The 20,964-nt window shown below is 34.1% G+C and overlaps 1 protein-coding gene across 1 annotated transcript; it reads left to right on the plus strand.

The window, feature by feature from the left end:
- Positions 1 to 18,416: 18,416 nt before the first annotated feature.
- LOC104760585 (uncharacterized) lies at positions 18,417 to 20,725 on the plus strand. The gene is made up of 8 exons (XM_010443691.3): positions 18,417 to 18,827; positions 19,076 to 19,205; positions 19,309 to 19,436; positions 19,543 to 19,681; positions 19,791 to 19,905; positions 19,999 to 20,062; positions 20,151 to 20,408; positions 20,510 to 20,725. Exons 1-8 carry the CDS (start codon positions 18,675 to 18,677, stop codon positions 20,510 to 20,512), a joined length of 990 nt encoding a protein of 329 aa, XP_010441993.2. The 5' UTR covers positions 18,417 to 18,674; the 3' UTR covers positions 20,513 to 20,725.
- Positions 20,726 to 20,964: the final 239 nt, after the last annotated feature.

Genomic DNA, 20,964 nt, shown 5'->3' on the forward strand with positions numbered 1-20,964 from the left:
AAAAGTTCAACCATCTGAACTGCCTCCTTGCAAGGCGATTTCCTGACAGCTCCCGACAAACTGGAAGACAAGTAACCCATCTGCGGATTTCCTCGAAAATCAGCTTTCCGTAGAACTCAATTTAGAGCTCTCTTCTGAGAGATATTGCAGCTTCTCTGCAGCATACTCTATCCTTTAAACACATATCCGTCTTTATCACACCAGTCAGCTTCGGGACTGATTTCCCGGCTGTGTACTACGAACTAGATGATGAATAACCTATCTATGGATTTCCCCAAACGTTGAATTTCCAGATAATCAGACCTCGTCTCAGTCGGAGTCGGGGTTGTCTGCTTAGAGATATCGTCATGTCTCTATGACAAATGATCCATCATTCAGATTCGGGATCAACTTCCCGACAAAGTAATAAGAACCAGATTATGCTTAACCGATCCACATATAGCCCTTAGAGTCAGCTTTCTGGAAAGGTAGACCTTTTTTCAATCCGTAGTGTCTACCAAAAGATATTACCCTGTTTCTGGAGTAGGAACATCCTATTCGAAACCCTAGCTATCAGCTCGTCATCACGACATGGAGAGCAGTTTGCCACCGCTCTAGAAAGAACCCAGAGCCGGAATACATATCATTTTAAATCCCCGACGCTTATATTTCTAATGACCTCACCTGAATCCAATCTAAACTTATCACAAATTTCTCTCAACAGGTGTGATCTGTTCAAACTCTAAATTGCAGATCCGATCCATCATAATAACCAATTTTGAAGGCAATTTTTTGGCCTTCTAGAAAGAAAGAGGCACCGTATTATATATCAGTCTGAAGCCCTGAGACTTGTGTTTCTAAAAAGATCAACCTTGCTTCAATCAGAACTGTCTAGTAAAACTTATTACCGATTTCTTTGACCTGGAGTAATCTGCTAAAATTCTAGATGACATATCCGACATTTCAAAAGAACCGACTTTGAAAGAAAATTCCCGCCACTCTAGAAAGAGCTAAACGCCGATCTACATATCAATTTGAAGCTCCGAAGCTTATCTTTCTAATAATACCGACCTCCTGTCTATCAGATATACCTATCGAAAGATGTTACCGTGTTTCTGGAGCAAGCACAGTCAGTCTGAAACGCAAAAAAAAAAAAAAAAAACAATCAAAAAGCAGATCCCCCGTTATTGGAACGTCCGTCTTCGTGGCTAATTTCCAGAAACTCAGATGAAACCTGGAGTGCATCTACATATCAATCCAAAGCCCCATGCTTACCTTCCTAACAAGAACGATCTTGTTTCAGTCGCGGCGAAAGCTATCACTACATCTTCATCTTTGCAGCAAAGTCATAAGCTTCATTATCTCAAAACGCTTGGACGGACGATGGAGAAAAAGTCACCAGCCAACAGTGACACCACCTCTAGCCCCATCCCTTTTAGTTGACAAAGCACAACTAGCTCTCAAGAAACCAACATTCAGTCTTTGACTACTAGGTAAATTAATCGATAGCTTTCTACATAACTTTGGAAATTATCTACAGCTCCTAGCAGCTCTACAGCTCTAAAACCCTAAGTTCAAACGGATTTGCTTGATAGCTTTCAACAGCTCACTGCAGCTTAACAATGAGTTCTTTGTAACTTGTTTCTTATTTATTAAAAAACCAGTTCGGGAATCCGAACTCATTAGTTCTGTATATATATAAATAAAGGTCGAGCCATGCCTCGCATATATATAAAAAAAAAAGCAAAGCCGGGCTCTCGCAAATTAAGGACAAGCTCTGCCTTCTAACTCGATCCAAAAACTCACAACAGCAAGCCGAGCTCTACACTCACAAACCAAGCCAACAGTGTGTGATTTCGACACATATCAAGCATTCAACACATGTAGAACACAAGATTTTGATCATAATTATGAGAAATAATTTCAAATTAGATTACATTCTGACAATATTTAATTTTACATGAAATAATAATATCTAAAATGTTACAAAATGAGCTCAACTTGTCTTAGAAACTATATTGTATTTGGCCTTACTATCTCTATCGTTTTTTTGTGCCATAATAATTGTTGGTTCTCAATCTACTACTACTTTTTAACGTGGAGCAACTCTTATATGCTATCAATCTATATATTCTGCCACGTCAGCCCACATTAGGGCCACATCATCATTTTTATTTTTAATTATAAATTTAACCGCAAGAGGAAGACAAAACAATAAGAGGTTATCAAAATATAATAAACTATCAAAATATCAAAATATCAAAATATAAGAGTTCATCAGGGCCCAATTACAATAAACATAATAAAAGACAAAAAATAATAACACCATCAAAATAAATGGAAAACGAAACAATAAAAACTAGGGTCACTAAGAGTTAGAAGAAAAACAATTTCAATTATTAAGACTCCATTACCCACCACCACCACTAAAATGACGCTAACCAATGGTCAAAATCACAACTAAATCAATTTTTAGTCTTTCACTATTAATTAACACAATCTAATGCAAAAAATTGACTAAGTATAGAAAGAATTAACTCAACAACCACAAAACACAGATACAAAACCACATAAGAGGATAAAATAGCTTCTAAACACAAGCTATCACCCTTAGAAAACCTACCACAAGATGTTTTAGGCGATATACTATCTAGAGTAGCTAAATCTGACCGCCAAACCGTTCGTCATTGCATACAAGTAAAATCATCAACTAGCAATCGCCTCTCAAGATGACAGAGTTTCCAAGAACATCAACCTCAGACAAATAGCCATGAATCCATTAGCAACATCAGACCAACCACTCATGGAGAATGACTACAAAGCGAGAATCCCCAAGCACACTACATCTTAAGGCATAAAATAGTCATTGTACAACATCTTAAGGCATAAAATAGTCTTTCTACAACAGCAACACAAACACCAACCTACATTATCTCTGAGCATCTGCTGAAAGTTAGTACAAAGAAGGCATATACCTATATGGGATAAGCTAGGATGGAAAAAATCAAAAACAAAATCGATCGTTGTTGGAGAAATAACAAAAAAATCTCTCCAAGACATCACAATCATCAAGAAAACATGCTACTTCGATTCCTTAAAAGAAAACAAATTAAATAAGCTATGCAAACATAACGACATGGATACGTGATGCAAGAAGTATTACTACAAACAAAATGAAGTTTGTAATTCACAATTACATACAATATAAACCATGTAGATGAAATACTTACGTTGATTTTCAGTTTTTATTTTCATTTTCAAGTAATAAACTAACAAACACACGAAACAAATAATAAAAAGAATAAAATGAAATAAGAAAACAAATAAAAAGTTAAGAAAAGAAAACAAAACAAAACATCAATAATCATTAATAAAATTTCCGCGCGCAGCGCCGCTGCACCGGTCAATTTCTAGTCATATAGGGTCCGAATGGTGATCGCGTATTTGGTTGTGCGGAGAAAGCGGTTTTAGAATGCGGTATGGATCAACTGCGGTACATGCAGTTTGTGGGACAAATGCGGTTTATACAAAATAAACGGTACAGAATGATATTTGATTGGTGAAAAAACTATTTGCGGTTTAGTATTAATTGTGTGAATGGTAAAAAAAAAAACGGTGCGGACTACATATTATAAATAAATTTATTAATAATTAGTATGTTGGTATATTATTATATGTTATGAGTTAATAATAAAAATAATCTTATTTATGAACCTTAAATACTATAGTTGATCAAAAAGTAAATTTTTTTGACATATTGATGAAAAGTTCAACCATAAAAGATACGGTTTTTAAAAAAAAATTATCGAGTACTTTGATTTTCCCATAACATATTTGCAATATTGTCTCTTATTTGCGTCATAGCTTCTCCATCTGCTATATCTGTTGCATCCATGTCACTTATATCATGCTCAAAATTTCGGTTGTTGTTTGTCTCAGTCATTACATCTGCGAAATCTGCATCCGAGAAATTTGAAATCCTGATGAAATTATGTAGTCCCACTGTAGCCATTATCACTCTTTTCTGAATATGAGCATTATGTTTTGGAAAATCAGAAAGTATCCTCCACTTCTTTTTCTAAACTCCAAATGTTCTTTCAATAACAAACCGTAAAGATGCATGACATTGGTTAAACAATTCATGTTTATGTCTTAGAGGAGGACGAAAATAAAATGGGAAAAATGTCAAAAAATGAACTTTCAAATAAAAAAGTATAAACTTCTAAATGTCATTTTAATCAAGTTGACTATTTTGTAAAATAACGAATGACCAGGCCAATTAAGACATCACAAATTTCAATTAAAAATGATAAGAGTTAACTTTCTGTTAATAATCTCCGTTAACTCGAATCATAAACGACGCCGGTTTTTTACACCAGGGAGGCAGGGACTCGAACCTGGCACACGATCATTAAATGAACAGCAACGTAACCGACTGAACTATATTGGTTTATTAACATATTTTCTAACATGTCTTGTTATATTGTTTAGTCAATAAGTCGAAACAAAAAACACGAGATCGAGAACTCGGTTTGTTTCTCCACAAGAGCCGCAATACCATTGTCGAGGATACAAGCTTCGTTTAACAGGCTTCTTGGAAATAATGGACGAGGATACAAGCTTCGTTTCAATTTTCTCCGGTGCTTCAACGGCGGCGATGGGACGGAGGTTAATTGCACAGTGGTTGAAGCACCTAGACGAAATGGGAATTTTGATTTCGGTGGGTTTGGAGGAGATCTCGTTTTTCTTAGTTCGAAGATATTCAATTAAACGATATAAGTATATGTGTTTGCAATTTTCGTAATAAAACACTACAGCTCAGTTGGTCTTGGGTTGAGATGTAAGCTCTAGAAGTGCTGTGTTCGAGTTACAAGTAAGTCTTGTTTTAGTTTTTCTTGAAAACGACGTCGTATTGTGGCTAGGCCGAAGCATCCAACGGGGTTTTAACGGTGACTTAGTTTTATGACTAAAAAGGGCAGGTCAACAAAACTTCTTGATTTAAAGGGCAGGTCAACAAAACTTCTTGATTTATTGAAATAGTCTAACTCAAACTTGATGATTAAAATGATATTTAGAAAGTTCATATTTTTTTCCTTCCAAATTTGAAAGTTGAGGCTTTTTTTTTGATATTTTTCCCAAAATAAAATTGAGACATATGATATCTCATATCTCGATTTCGTGATGATCTATATGGAGCAAGAAATCCTTGTTTGTTTGGATAACCAAAATCAACAAGATAATACTTCTCTAATGGAGGCAAAGGAAACTCGGTATCACTTTGTTGTACCATTTGCAGAACAGTTATATCGTGGCATGATCCTGGTGCTCCATTCCAGATATATATGAATAACGTATTCAAATCACATATTGCCATGATGTTCAATGACGTATTATCATGCTGATTCCAATACATTCCTTGTAACTCAGGCTTTACTTTGACGCATACATGAGTCTTATCCATAGCTCAAACGAATCCGCTAAAATATGACCAATATCTCCGGTCTACTTGAAGTTTTTTAGGAATTCGATAAAGTTCTTGTCTTGTTGGAGTTCTAATATAATCACATGCCATTAATTCAGTGGCTGTAAGAACTTCCCTAAATTTTCTAGAGGTGGAATGTTGTAAGGTTAACAATTGTTTTAGTTCTTAAAATGAAAATAAAAAAATTATTTTCTACACTCAAATTTTTTGTCCTAAATCTAATCCTTTCAACTAACCCACAATTTTTTTAACCACTCAAATTAATTTTGTATGTGATATATAAATCCTTTGGACTAAAGATTATTTTCTAAAATCAGCAAAAACAAACAATTAAGTGATCACACGATCATAAAATTCTTTTTTCAAAATATTTCAAACACTTAAACTTGCAGATATTTTAGTCATAATCCAAATATATATCACTAATTTTGTTTTTTGTATACCCGATGATTAAATAATTTAGTTATATTTATGATTTTTTTTTTCCTTTTTGAAAATGACCACTTTTATAATAATTCTTAGTAAAAACCTAATAAATTTTTAATAGATATTGAAAAAAGATTTTGTATTCTCGTCACAACATACTTGACTTCTACACTACTAAAGCTCTGATTGGGAGAGACTTTAAAGATTTTAAAATTAATTTAAAGTCTTAAAAGACAAAATTTTACCAATCATGTTTTCATTGCTTTATTATTTTTAAAAGTCTTCAAAGTCTAACTGCCCATTTTTTTTGTTTGTACGTACAAATTTTTAAAGTCACAAATGTGAGACTTTTTTGGCTGTTAAAAAATAAATAAAAAAAACTGTAGTTATTTTTCTCTTTCTTATTTTTCATAATGATTGAAATAATAATAAAACTCTCCACAAGTTTAGATATATATATTTTACATATTTTATTTCTATAAAATAATTATTCTTATTTTTTTTTCTTTTAAGACCCATTTCAATAATAATTATTTTTATTTTTACTATCATCATTAATATCATCATTTTAATAGTTTTAATAATAAAAGTAACAGTTACAACTTTAAAAGTGTTTGTTTCTAATCAAATTTTAACAGTTAATGTTTGTACAGTCAAAACATCTACAGCCAAATTCTCTACAGATAAAATTTTAAAGTTAAAGTCTTTACAGCCATAAGTAACAGCCGTTACCCATTGGAGCCTAAATCTAATACTTCCAACAAACCCAAGATTTTTGTAACTACTAGAATTAAATTTTCTATGTGATTATATAAATATTTTGGGAAAATTTATTTTCTAAAATCAGTAATAACAAACAATTGAGTGATACACGATCATAAAATTATTTTCTCATAATATTCTAAAACACTTAAATTTGAAAAAATCATAGCTTGGTCATAATCTAAATATATATCACTTTTTTTTTTGTATAATCGGTGATGATAATATTTTGGTTATGTTTATGATTTTTTTTTTCATTTTTTAAAATGACCATTTTTTAATAATTCTTACTAAAAACCAAATAATTTTTTAATAGCTATTGAAAACAATTTTTTCATATAAAATTAATAATTCTCGGAAAGGGTTTAAAATAATAAACTTGTAATTAATTTTAGAATTATTAAAATAAAATAAAACTTCTCTTATCATCGATTATTCATAAATAATATAAATCTTAAAATTATTTAGAAAAAACACAATAGTTAATATTATTTGTCATAATCTATTTTTAAATATTAACATCATTAACTTCAAATTTAATTTCAGTTTTTTAAATGACACATATTAACATCAATAATAACAAATGATGAAAATAGCTTCATCAATTGTTAAAATTAACACAAAATTTTAGAGTAACCACTTCAATAATCATATATAAATTATATAATTTTTTATTTAAGTTAATATAATATAGAATACATTAGATTATTTAACAAGTACACTATATGTATTAAAATTATTTAACAAATACAGTAAATTAAAATACTAAACCGAAAATGTGGAAGATCTGCTGGAAAATTTGCTAAGCCAATTTCTGAAGAATCAGTTACAAGGGGATGTTATAAACCTTTGTGATGTATTACCTATATATAGATTTTATTTTACATATTTAAAAAAATATTCTATTAACCACTGGGTGCATTTTTCTAAAAAAACGCTGGGTAAAAGCTGGTTTTGTTTTGAATCGCGGTCCATTGCATTATCCAACGGATAATTCCGCAAATTTGTTTTTTTTATAAAAAAAACACAAATTTCAATTTTAACCTTTGATTGGTGACACATGTGTATTTAACAAAAAAGAATGAAAAATGTTTTTTCTACTGTCACCATTCATTGCCATAATATTATTTACTAAGACCATGTACAATGGTTTTTGTTTTCAACACCCTCAACCTCAACTTTTAACACTCCACATCATTTTTTCTTTCTTCCACCTAATCATTCAACATTCAATTCAATTTTACTCAATTCAATTTTAATCTTTTCCAATAGTTTTGTTTCATAAAATTCAACACTTTACCCTACCATTTTATAGTTCTTTATTTTTATTCTATCGATTAAAACTAAATTAGAGCTAAATAATTATTTCTATTTTCTATAATATTTATAATTGAAATTAATTTTCTTTTTTCAAGTAAAAAGAATAAGTTTAAACACACAAAAAGAATTGATCAAGGATAATTGAAAATTATAATTAAATATGATGTTTGTCCAAAAAAAATAATAATAATAATTAAATATGATGTTTTTTTATATGTCCAAATGAAACGAGACTAGTCTCTCTATTTATAGATTTTTAAAAATAATGAATTTTGGTATATTTTTTATTTTATAAAAAAATAAATTAATATACAATAATTGAGGTCAAATAATTAGGATGGGATAAAAATTAACAAAACTATCATCAACCAATTAAAATAAAGTAAGTTTTTCCACACAGAAAAAAAACAATTCATATTCGCACGTACAACAGACTCACCATCTTCTCCTCTCATAACTTGCCATGTGGCAATGCATGCCCTATATTTGAATCTTTTCAACTCAATTTATCCAGATGTGTTTTCTAAAAAATTCAACAGCCTCATTGTATCACTTCAACAGTTGAAATTTTAATTCAACATTCCCATTATACATGGTCTAACCTGTCTTTTGCTTTATATCTCCAACAAAGCTTTCATGTTATAGACTTTTGAATTTACTTAGTTGATATTTCATAATTTGTAAATTTATCATCTAATAATGACATGTTTTCTCTTTTATTCTTTTGGCGCATTCGGTGCATCTTAAGAAGAAAATAGTATTATTGTTGTTTCTTTCCACTTTTTAGTTTAGTATAACCTCTTGGACCACAAGATTAATACAGCAAAGTTCCATACCGGATGGTGTTAACTATATTGAAGACTAGTTTTTTTTTTTTTCAAGAGTTTTTGCTATTCTTAGTTTTTACTTATCTAATTTCATCATCTTCATTATCTCCTAAAATTTTTTTTTTTCGCTTTATTTTTTTTTTGATGGGAGATGGGAGACAAAGTCTCCCATGATTATTCATAACATAAAATTAAATACAAATCTGTCTCGAACGTGTAGTACCATGAGCATCATCCGATAAAATCGAAGCAACACTACTTGGAACTACCGCCAGAGCATGAAAACCTAAACATAAAGAGTAAGCATAGGAAGCTAATCCATCCGCAAGATGATTACCTTCTCTATACACATGTGAAATACGGACGTTCCAGTCCCTCGATATAAAGCCATGGCACAAACGTACCAGGAACGACAGTGGATGCACAACACTTATCCCTGTCTGAAGAAAACCGACTACCACCTCAGAATCAACCTCCACCTCCAATCGAGACACTCCCTTACCCCAAGCAGTATGAAGACCATAGTATACCCCCCACAACTCTGCCAAAGTAGCCGAGCATATTCCTATGTTCACCGCGAAACCACATATCCAACCTCCTGTCTCATCACACAGCACCCCAGCAGCTGTGGCCAACCCGGTTGTGCCTTGAGCAGCACCATCTGTATTCAACTTTAACCATCCCTCTCGCGGAGGTTTCCAAGCGATCAACCTCTCCACTCGTGTCGGTTTGTGTGTGAACCCGCTAGTCTCCAACGAGGCCACCGACACCTCCTTGGCCAAGTCTTTTAAAAATTGTACTCGATCACGACACTTACCATTAACACCAAAAACATTCCCGCATCTCCACTTCCATCCCCACCATACCGACATAGCAAACAAGGTAGACCAATCTCCATTCAAATTCTCATACAACCATTCAAACAAAGACGTTCCAAAAAACTGTGTCTGCCTCCGCGCAGGTACTAACCTCCTCCAAACCCCCGACATCGCTGGACAATCCCGTAGTATGTGCATAATATCTTCATCTCCGCCCTTGCAAACTTGACAAACAGAGGAATCAGAGATATGTTGTTGAAACCTTTCTGCATTCGTCATGATAGCTTGATTTCCCACTAGCCACAAGAAAACTCTGTGTATTGCGTTTCTATTAATTCGATTTACTCATTTTACCTTTTCATTAATATTGTATATCACATACTAGTCTTCAATAAAAGATTTAGTGCTAATGAGCTCTTAAAACCTATCTTTATGGTTAACAAAAACGGTTTGTGCCTTGTGCCAATTGCCATCGACCACCTCCACCTAATTAATGCTACCAAGTACCAATCAAAACGGCAACAAATATATATACCAAAAATTACAATAATTATATAAAATTGTATTGTTAGCACTGTTATCATCTAATAATTTGTTTTTAAACTAAATAAACCTAATACAAAAAAGATAGTTCCGGTATAGGCAAACTTGAGGGGATGAACATAAATAAGCAAGCAAGTAAAAAAAAAAAAAGCAAAGAATAAGTAAATTAAAAGCAAAAAATAAGTACAATAAAAGCAAAAGATAAGCAAATATACAATTTGGTTTAAAGTTCTAAATTTACAGATATAGCTCTAAAAATTTAAACAGAGGGAAAGAACTACACACACTATGAATCATGGTGACTTCAGCTTATGCTTGGGCAGTAACTGGTCAACAAATATGTTTTATATTTTCTGAAATTTACTTTACAGGCTTCAGATGAGGTCGTTTGCAACGACATACACAAGCAGCTTTTTACCATTCTCTTCTACAAAACCACAAGATACAGGTTTGTTTGTTACTTTTAAAAAAGTTTTATTTTATCTATTGTAATATATGTATGGTTTTGTGTTAATTATCATTTAGCTTTAATTTCGCTGTTACCAAAAAAATCAAATAAAATTTCAATATTATAAGAGTTGTCGTCAGAGATTCCTAGTGTGATTGGGACTACCACAAAAAGTGAATGGCGAACATCTGACTGAGGCACACGTCAGCAAGGTTAAGTGTCCCCTAGGCACAATACCAATACAAAACCAAACAGCTTTGGATCGGGCAAGGTTACCGGTAGTTTTATCCCCCACACGAGGTACATAAGAGGTTAAATCTATAATTTCACGTTTTTAAATCTGTTAATTTAATAAAATATACTTCCTCCGTTTCAAAATATAGCATGTTATGTTTTGTGCTTTAGGATGTGAGGATGTTTCTATATAGCACGCAGATTAAGAAGTATTTACTTTTAACAAGTTCAGCCAAATAGAGCATGAGAAATTATATTGGGGATGATGTCTATCAAGTCCAGTCCACTTTGCGCCTAATGCAAGTCCAATAAAGCCCAAAATAATCACTTTATTTTGTGGTCAAATAGGAGTGACGAAAATAGCGATACATGCACCAAAAGTCACTTTGGAGGAAGGGATACATGCACCAAGAGTATAATCTTCATTCAACTATCTATATTTATTGTTTTTAGTTTCAAGAATAGTTAATACTTGGCTTTGTTACCAAGTTTCTTATTCCTATATAAACACATGTAATCTCATTTGAGAAACATCATCCAACTTTTTATCAAAACCTTTTCTTTTCTTTGAGAGTGATTCTCTTCTATTCTTTGTGAACAAAACCGATTGCTTGGTGTGATTCCAACAATCAAAACCGACTACCTGGTGTGATTCCAATAGTCAAAACCCGATCTTCTTGGTGTGAGGCTGAGAGATCTGATATTTTTGGTGCGAGGTTGAAAGATCAAACCGGTATATCAAGAGTCTTTCCGCAACTCTTGTGCAACCATTTGTTCCACCATCTTTGTTCTTGAGGCTTCATCTTCTTTAGAATCAAGGTGTCTCTATCAACCAACTCGAAGGTGCCAATTCCTTGGGAGAATCATATCAAGTGGTATCAGAGCATCATATTAAGTGGTATCATAACACACCCTTGAGTTTGGTATTCTATCATTCTATCATCTTCTTTCTATTTTTTCATCTTCTCATCTTTTCATCTTATATTTCTATTTTATTTTATTTTATTTAGAAAAAATAAAAAACAAGAAAAAAGACAAAAAGAAACAAAAAAAATGAAAGAAAAAAAACAAAAAAATATCTAATGATCGACAAGTTCAACCACTTATAGGAGAGATGCGACGGTTGATGAGGGTTGAAATGAATGCAATCTACAAGAGGTTGGATGAAGTTCAAGCGGAGGCACAACAGAGAAGATCACAAATGTTACATCATAGAAGAGAAAGAGATCAACCTAGGGTAGCAAGGGCTGATGATTATTACAATAGTCAATCATCATGAAGAAGCCATAGGAGGCCACAACATTGAGATGGCATGGATCAAATTGATGATAATATTGGATGTAATAAGTTGAAGATTCCATCTTTTTCAAGGGAAAAATGATCCAAATGCATATCGAGAGTGGGAGGAAAAGATTGAGTCGATTTTTAGCTGTCAAAACTATTGCGAGATGAAGAAGGTACAATTTGCAGTCATTGAATTATGTGATTATGCTTGGTGGGATTAGTTGGTGATAAGAAGAAGGAGAAATGGAGAACACCCCATTGAGACTTGGGCAGAATTGAAGTCTATTTTGAGGAAACGATTTGTTCTCCACCATCACCATCATGGTTCAAATCATATTCTAAGGAGGACTTCTAGACCAACTTATGGAGCTTCTACTGTTACGCCAAGTTACCAACGAGAAAGGACGACTCTTGTTTCTAAGGAAGTAAAAGTTGTATTTGATTTGTCACCATCACCAAAGGAGCATAAGGAGTTGCTGGTTCAGGATAATCTGTTGAAAATAACAAATTCTCCAAGTGAGCAAACAAAAGCCAAAGAACCAGAGCATAAAGAGATCAGTAAAGATTAGAGTGGGGAAGCAGCGAAGGAAGGCATGATCATCAACAACCTTAGCAGTATGGATGATTCAGTTAATGCACCAACAAAGAGGTCTCCAATATTTTCTACAATTGAAGTATATACCCTGGATTTCAAAATGGTGGAAGCAATGGATTTTGTTTTTGGAGATTCAACATTTTTCAAACCAGAAAACAGAGTAAAGAGTTTACTAGCAGAGGTTATGGATCCAAGTATAGAAAAGCCAACGTTCCATTTATAGTCAAGCAAGATAGAACATGTTTTGAATTTTGAAGGAATATAGAAATGCCTCACTAAAAGAAGTGCACTTCTGCCTCATGGTCAAAAATATGAAGTCATATATTACTTTAAAGATAATCCACCAGAATCACTTTAACACTCTCCAACCCAAGGCCTTACAGTTTCGAGGACGAAACTTTTTCAAGTGGAGGGTATGATATGATCATGATACCATCCAAGAAGATCCTTGAGCCTTGTTCAACATGAACGAGGTTGAAGATCAATTCTTCCAGCCAAACAACCATTTGGGATACATTCTTATCACATCTAGAGCATATGTCAAAGTGGAATCAGTCCAATCAGAGTTCATATGAAGGAGTTATTCGTTTTACAAATCAGGTAAACTTATGGCTACGCGATTTAGACCTACGAGCATTCAACGAACGATTCTGACCAAGCCAGAAGGATTCAAGCTATGTACTAAACTGTTATGAAACCGTGTTCCATCCTAGAACCATTGAGATTTTGAAGCACATGAAAATCAGTTCATACTTGAAAGATATGAATATTTCAAGTTAGTAGATCTGTCCCAGTCTTAGTTTCGCGTCTGAGCCAAAGATCATGTTACACAAACAAACTCAGCATCCTTTTCGACACGAAATCAGTTGGAGGATGTCAATGGATCTTTTATGTTTCCAACAAGCCCAAGAACACAAGATTTGGCCAACAAACTACAAGGTTACGCCCCATTTGCCAAAGGAGGTTAATCTAGTTATTCACTTGAAGAGTTTTAGGTCCAATTGGTTTACGAGCTTTCAAAATTATGTATGGCAACCAGGAGTGTTTCTAATAAGCCCAAAATCTAGTTCTTCACTTGAAGAGTTAAGTCCAATTGATTTAGGAGCTTCCAGAATTATGTATGGCAACCAGGAGTGTTTCTACTAAGGCCAAAGTGAAGAAATGATACAACCCATCTTGTTTCTCATCATCAAACAGGACCAAGGAGCCAAAGAGATAAAAGATCAAGGAGGCACTAAAATGGGCTAATTTCAAGAGCTTATGACCAAATAGAGCATGGAAAATTATATTAGGGATGATGTCTGTCAAGTCCAACTCACTTTGAGTCTAATTCAAGTCCAATAAATCCCAAAATAATCACTTTATTTTGTGGTTAAAGAGGAGTGACAAAAATAGAGATACATGCACCAAAAGTCACTTTGGAGAAAGAGATACATGCACTAAGAGTTGAATTTTCATTCAACTATCTATCTTTATTGTTTTTAGTTTCAAGAATTGTTAATACTTGGCTTTGTTACCAAGTTTCTTATCCCTATATAAACACATGTAATCTCATTTGAGAAACATCATCCAACTTTTTATTAAAACTTCTTATTTTCTTTGAGAGTGATTCTCTTCTGTTCTTTGTGAACAAAACCGATTGCTTGGTGTGATTCCAACAATCATAACCGACTACTTGATGTGATTCCAATAGTCAAAACCTGATCTTCTTGGTGCGAGGCTGTGAGATCTGATATTTTTAGTGCGAGGCTGAAAGATCAAACCGGTATATCAAGAGTCTTTCCGCAACTCTTATGCGACCATTCGTTCCACCATCCTTATTCTTGAGGCTTCATCGTCTTTAGAATCAAAGTATCTCTATCTACAAGCTCGAAAGTGCCGATTTCTTAGGAGAATTATATCAAGTGGTATCAGAGCATCATATCACCTACGGTCTTTCTTTATATTTTACAAAATGTTTATGACTCACTTCTCTTTGATCCATGTACTTGGGAGACGATCAATGTTGATCGTCGCTTACAGATTTAAGTGTTGATTTGATAAATCGTTTCCACAGTATCTTATTATGTATCTGTCCATTGGATTCTAACTGAATATAGTCTTGGTTTGTGAGATTGAGTTTACAAGATTCTATCAATGGTGCGGTGAAACTGTGATCGGAGCTTCAACGCGATGAAGACGATGGAATCTATGATCTATGACGATGATGGCTGTATGGATACACCTATGTTCACCGGAACAGATCCGTCGGTGTAGATCCCAAAAGTGGAGAGGCTTTTCAATCGTGGCTGATTTTCAGATGATGCGAAGCTTGATCTAGTCTTCTTGTTTTTAGACGGAGTTGCGTTGACATGGTTTATGCGGGAGATAAATTAAGAGAAATTTATGGAATGGACTGTCTTTAAGCATAGGTTGTTAGCTCGTTTTGATCCGGTGAAGAATTTTTCTTCATCCAAGGTGACTTTGGCAACTAGTTCGATTTCGGATTGTGAATCAGAAGGTGAATCAAACTGTCCAGTGACGATTTGTTCTCCTTTAGAGGCTACTTTGGCTACAAAATTGTTGGGTGGAGATGATTTAATTGCCACGATTCTGGAGATCCACTCAAGTTCAGAGAAGGAATCTGATCATGTCTCACCTCCGATTGAAGATATTCAGGTTTCTATTTCTCACTTGGAACCTAGCCTTCATTTTTGTAGTGCATCGTTGGTTGTTAGTGAGGAATTTTCGTGTGTTGTTGTAAAGAACATTCGTGACTCTTCACTATTTGATCATGGAAATTGTACTAAGAAGCTCGAAGCACATCAGGTGTTCGATAATATGCCCTTTAGAAAACATAAACACCAACGAGGCAAGACTAGCATATCTCCTAAGGTTTGGATATTTAAGTACAAAAGGAAACTTAGAGTGCTTGCTAAATTTGGAGATTCTACTGTAGACAAGCATGTGATTTTTGAGGTTTCGGGGCAGCAATCATCCATTATGACTAGTAGCCCTGGGACTTTCGTTATTTCGGTGAATTCGGTTCGGTTATTTCAGTTTTTCGGTGTTTTTGAGTTTTGAAAATCTTACCGAATTCAGTTATTTCGGTTTTAAAATTTTCAAACCGAATTTAACCGAAATTTGATTAAAAACATGAAAAATCGGATTTTTTGGTTATTTAGAGATAATCTCGGTTTTTTTTGTTTTATTTCAAATATTTCGGTTTTTTCGGTTTCGGTTTTTCCGGGTGATTCGGTTATTTTAGGTATAAATTTCAGTTTTGTTAGATTTTTTCCTTAAAAATTTTAAAAAATATAAAAAAAATTAAAAAAAAATTTAAAAAATAATAATTCGGTTAACCGAAAACCGAACCGAAATAACCGAAATATTTCGGTTTTTTTGAAAAAAAGAAATTGTACCGATCGGTTCAGCCGCCATAACCGAAACCGAACCGAACACCAAAAATATCGGTTCGGTTTGGTTCGGTTTAAAATCCCAGGCTAATGACTAGAAACAGAGTGTTTACCGAGTTGCAACATGAAATACCAATTGTTGACACACTTGGTGGTGAAGACATGGTAGTGTGGCAATCTGCTCTTGGAGATGATGTCTCAAAATCAGAGGAACCGTGTGACGTTGTGTATGTGCTGAGCGCTATGCTAAAGGAAAATCCTTCACAGTCTTGGAAATTTACGTGTAAACATGAGTCAGAGGGACTACAACAACCCCATAACCAGTTGGGACCAAGAGAGATGCAATGGGTTTTTGAGAAATCAACTGAAGCCACAACCATAGTCTTTCACAACTTTTGGAAACATAAGTTTCCTAGAACCTGGAAATTCAAGCACAAAGATAAAGTAATATCAAGAGAATTCAAATCTGGTTTTGAAGTTAAAGGGAAGCAAGATGCATGTAACAAATCTTTGTGTTTGTTGATGGCCAGAAATGTGACAACGTGTGTTCTTCTTTTGTTTGGGAGGGTGAGACAACATCAAATGTCACATCTGTTGTGTGAAGTGATGATAAACCATGATTTAAGAAGACGCAACAGTTTGGATGTGCGATGTTAAACTTGAATAACGACTGCAGTTGGGTTTTGGATTTGTGGAGGAGAAAGTTGTGCAAGAATTGGTGGTTTAAATTCAAAGCTATCAGCAGCAGTATTAGAGCTCTTGTTTTGCAGGGAATTAAGCAAAAGGAGGTTGCAATAGAGTTTCAGTTTCATAACACACAGCCTGCAGTTTCTCCAATTTGCAGAAGTCACAAGGACAACATGGTCTTTCTTTTTAGGGATTTACGATCTAATTGTGATGATGATGTTTTGTTGGCTCAGGGAGTGGGATTGTTTCAAGCTGTAAAGGAAAAAGGAGTGGCTGCAATTATAGTACAAACTCAAGAAACAAAGACGTTTCCAGTGAAAGATTCAAATAGGACATAGGAAGCTGTTCTCCATAAAGAATTGATTGCTCAAAATCATTTCATTCTGCAACAAGAAGCGTTTCAGGACCAGAAGTGGTTAACAATGCTATGGAGGTGTAAACCTTGGAGAAGGCTGAGACACTCATTTATTTCAAGGCTGTCGTGCCACATGAGGGGGAGATATGATTTACAAGGACTGGTACAGTTTTTCTATGAGGATATGAAGTTCTACGTGAAGCACAAATGGATATCATTTTCATCATTTTATATGAGAACCACCTGATCTTGTCCACAAATGGAGTTTACCATGGATGCTACAATTGTGATACAGTTTCTCCATGACATCTTCTTTATATAGTTGTGCAATGGAGTATACAAGGGGTGCAAAGCTATAGTGGGACAAGATAGTGATTCTAATCACAGAAACTCTATTATATCTACAATTGTGCAGGATGCATAAGGTTGGTATACAAGAGTCATCTTCTATATGTCACCGCTGGAGACGTAAGACTGTCACAGTTGTTGCTAGCAGTCTGTTCCTGAGATCACATGGTCAACGTCGATGGTATATCAGAAGCACATAACACATCTTATGCGTTTTAGTTGTTCATTGTCCTTTATGATTCTCAACAAAAAAAAAAATCTTAGTCAACACAATATTAGAATGTACTTTTTTCATTCAAGAATTTGATTTCCTAGGTAATGATCAACAAAGAATGATCAACACAGATACTAATATGGAAGCAAATATAATCTTGGAAAATATAGAATGTTTTTTTACACTAAGATACTAATATAGATAATTTATGTATTCCAAAAAAAAAGTTTATACACATCTTGCTTCAATATATTGTCATATATTCTCCATTCTATGTTTAAATAAAAATTCATAATTTTTTTTCAAAATATCAGTTAGTGAAATGGTTATTGTGAATAAGATGAAATACTAACAAATTTAGTGAGAATAATAATGGTCCATTGTTTTTAAATATTTTCATTTTTTAAATTATAGATTTTGAAACTCAGAAATTGGCATTTTGAAATATTTTTATTTATGTATTTTGATTCAAATAATATATTTATAATGTTTCATATTTTTAAACATTTTCGTTTGTAAGTTTAGGTTTGGCCATCAATCATAGAGTTGTATTTTAATTAATGTGTAGTTGACAAAAAAAAAAAAATAGTTATGTATAATCATATGATTAGCCGTATTAAAACAGTCTCAACTTTATAGCTTTTATATTTTCTCATGTGAAACAAGTAATTTTCTAAAGTTTATTTTTACACTTTTCAGACTTTCCCATTAAATTTATCAACTGTCTCACAATCCGACAAACCGGTTTACCCGAAAAATAATCCGGTTCAACCTAGTTGTTTGTTTATCTCGAATACGCAGCGTTTTAACGTCCGATTGAAGAAGAAGCTAAAAAGAGCCAACGCCGAACAAAGAACAACCCCTAATTTTTGTCTGTTGTTCTCTCTGCTCTTCTACCCTTTCCTCCTTCTTCATCTTCAACTCCTTCAAAACCTTTTTGCTTAAAACCCTCCGGCCATGGCGCACGGAGGTTATGCCAAGAGAAGGGTCTCGGAACCGAAACAGTCAGCAGGAAGCAGTCGAAGGTCGAAAGTATTGCGTGTTGAGAAGAAACCTAAAAATGTCTCCATCAAGAATCAGATGCGTTCCGTTGAACGCTTTCTCCGTAAAGTTAGCTCCTTTTCTCTCTGAAATTAGGGTTTTTATTGTCGAATCACTCTTAAATTTTCAGCCTTTCTACTATGATATTGACGATTCAGTTGTGTATGTTCTATGTAGAGCTTTGAGGGTTTATAATGATATGTGTCTGAGTTGTGTTCTTTTAGAGAATTTGGTAATCTGGGTAGTTATATATGTTCAATTAGAAGCAACCCTTGTGAGAAGTTTAAATTTTGATGTATTGATTTGATACTTTGTAGGATTTGCCTCCTGAAGTAAGAGAGTCTCTAGTAGAGAAGTTGGAGGATTTGAAGAAGCAGCAAGACGCTCATGCCCGTCTTGCTGTTGAACGTAAAGTATTCCTCAGGAACAGAAAGATTAAGTTCTTTGGTAAGAGCTTTTAACTGATGGTTCTAGCATTTAGTGAAGATTTAATTGGTAATGATAGCCTGAAAAGTTGGAGCTTTTTTTTTTTTTTGGTTTCTTTGAATAGAGCGGAGGAAGATCGAGAGGACCATTAGACGTCTTGAGAAGCTACAACGTACTTCATCTGCTCATGTGGGAGACGCAGATATAGCTGAGCAACTTACTAAACTCAAAGAAGATCTTGAATATGTTCGGGTAAGTTAACTTCATTACACTGCCTTCTCCTTTTACTATTTCTTCAGTTATAATTTAGAATGAGGTTAGTTGAAAATGTATGTTTTTTTTACATGTGTAATTGCAGTTCTTCCCCAAAAATGAGAAGTATGTATCTCTTTTTACTGGCGGTGAGGATTCAGAAGTAGTTGAGAAGAGAGGTAAACTGAGGAAGCAAATCAAAGCCAATAAAATTGTTGCTGCTGCTAGTGGGAAAGAGTTAGAAGGTATACACATGATATGTAGAGATGCTTTATTGTTTACGTTTTATCTGGAACTATTAAGTATCGTAGCTAATAAATGATGATTTATGGTTTTATGATTGTGAACAAACAGAGACGGGCAGTGAAGATGATGGTCTTCTGGACCTTAGTGATGATGATTTCTTTGATAAAGGGAGTTCAAGCGATGAAGCAGATGCAGATGATGAATTGACTGATAAAAGCGCAAAGTAGGCCTTGTTAATGTTGAATACTATCTTTTAGATGTCAATACTTTTAATTGAACCGTACTGACAAAAAGAACATCTGACCATATATCTTAGGGAGGCTGCTTCAAGTGCTTCTGGTAGAGCAACTTCTGGCATGTCTAGTGATGAACGTAATCAGGTATGATGAATGGTGATGCCGTTTGTTAAGACATGTTTTACATGACAAACTTTGATTTACATGTTTGAATGTTTTAAAATCCTTGTAGAAACAAAACTCTGCTAGGGCTTTAATGCCACCACCACAAGCAAGGTTTGAATCAAATTCTAGGAGGAATTCATATGTACAGAGGAATGAGATGCCATCATCCTCGAGAAACACTTCGAACAGAAGAAGTGAGTCCTCATATAATACTGATAGGGCTGCTGCGGCAAGTTCATATAGCAGTCAGAGTAGCAACTTGAGCTCCAATTCTGATGCTCATAAACCCAAAAGGAAGAGACGGCCGAAGAAGAAGAAGCAACAGGTCAGTTTACTTACCTGCGAGTTTGATTGTAGGAAAATCATCTTTGAATAACATCTCATTGAAGATCTTGTAACCATAATGGTTGATGCTTCTCTTTGCAGTGATCGGGTTCTCAGCTTCTGAAAACACACACTAAAAACTCTTATCAGTTTGTCGCTTGCTGCAATGGTCTCGCTGCTGGGATCTTATGCATATAGATATATCTATATATATTTTGATGTGGTCATGGGATTCGTTCAGAGAGACGTGTCTGTTGCGTTTGGCGTTTGAGATGATAGATACCCTTAAAATTTCCATTATAAACTCCCTTTTGAATTTTTCTTGGCCTTTACTTACAGTTGCAGAATTGAGTCAATTGACCATAGAGGTCCATAGAGATAGATCTTCTCTCGAATCAGTTAGGAACTTGTCTTCTTTAGAAAGTTTTGAAACCATGATTGTACGAATTAAGTGTTTTTGAGGAAAACAAAGATCTTGATCCTACTATTAATATGTTGGAACTTGGAAGTGTTCTGACCAAAAAAGTTACAGTTACTCTCTATAATGAGAATGAACA

This window comes from Camelina sativa, chromosome 11 (assembly GCF_030686135.1).
Source record: "Camelina sativa cultivar CO46 ecotype springtype chromosome 11, ASM3068613v1".
NCBI classification, from domain to species: Eukaryota; Viridiplantae; Streptophyta; class Magnoliopsida; order Brassicales; family Brassicaceae; genus Camelina; species Camelina sativa.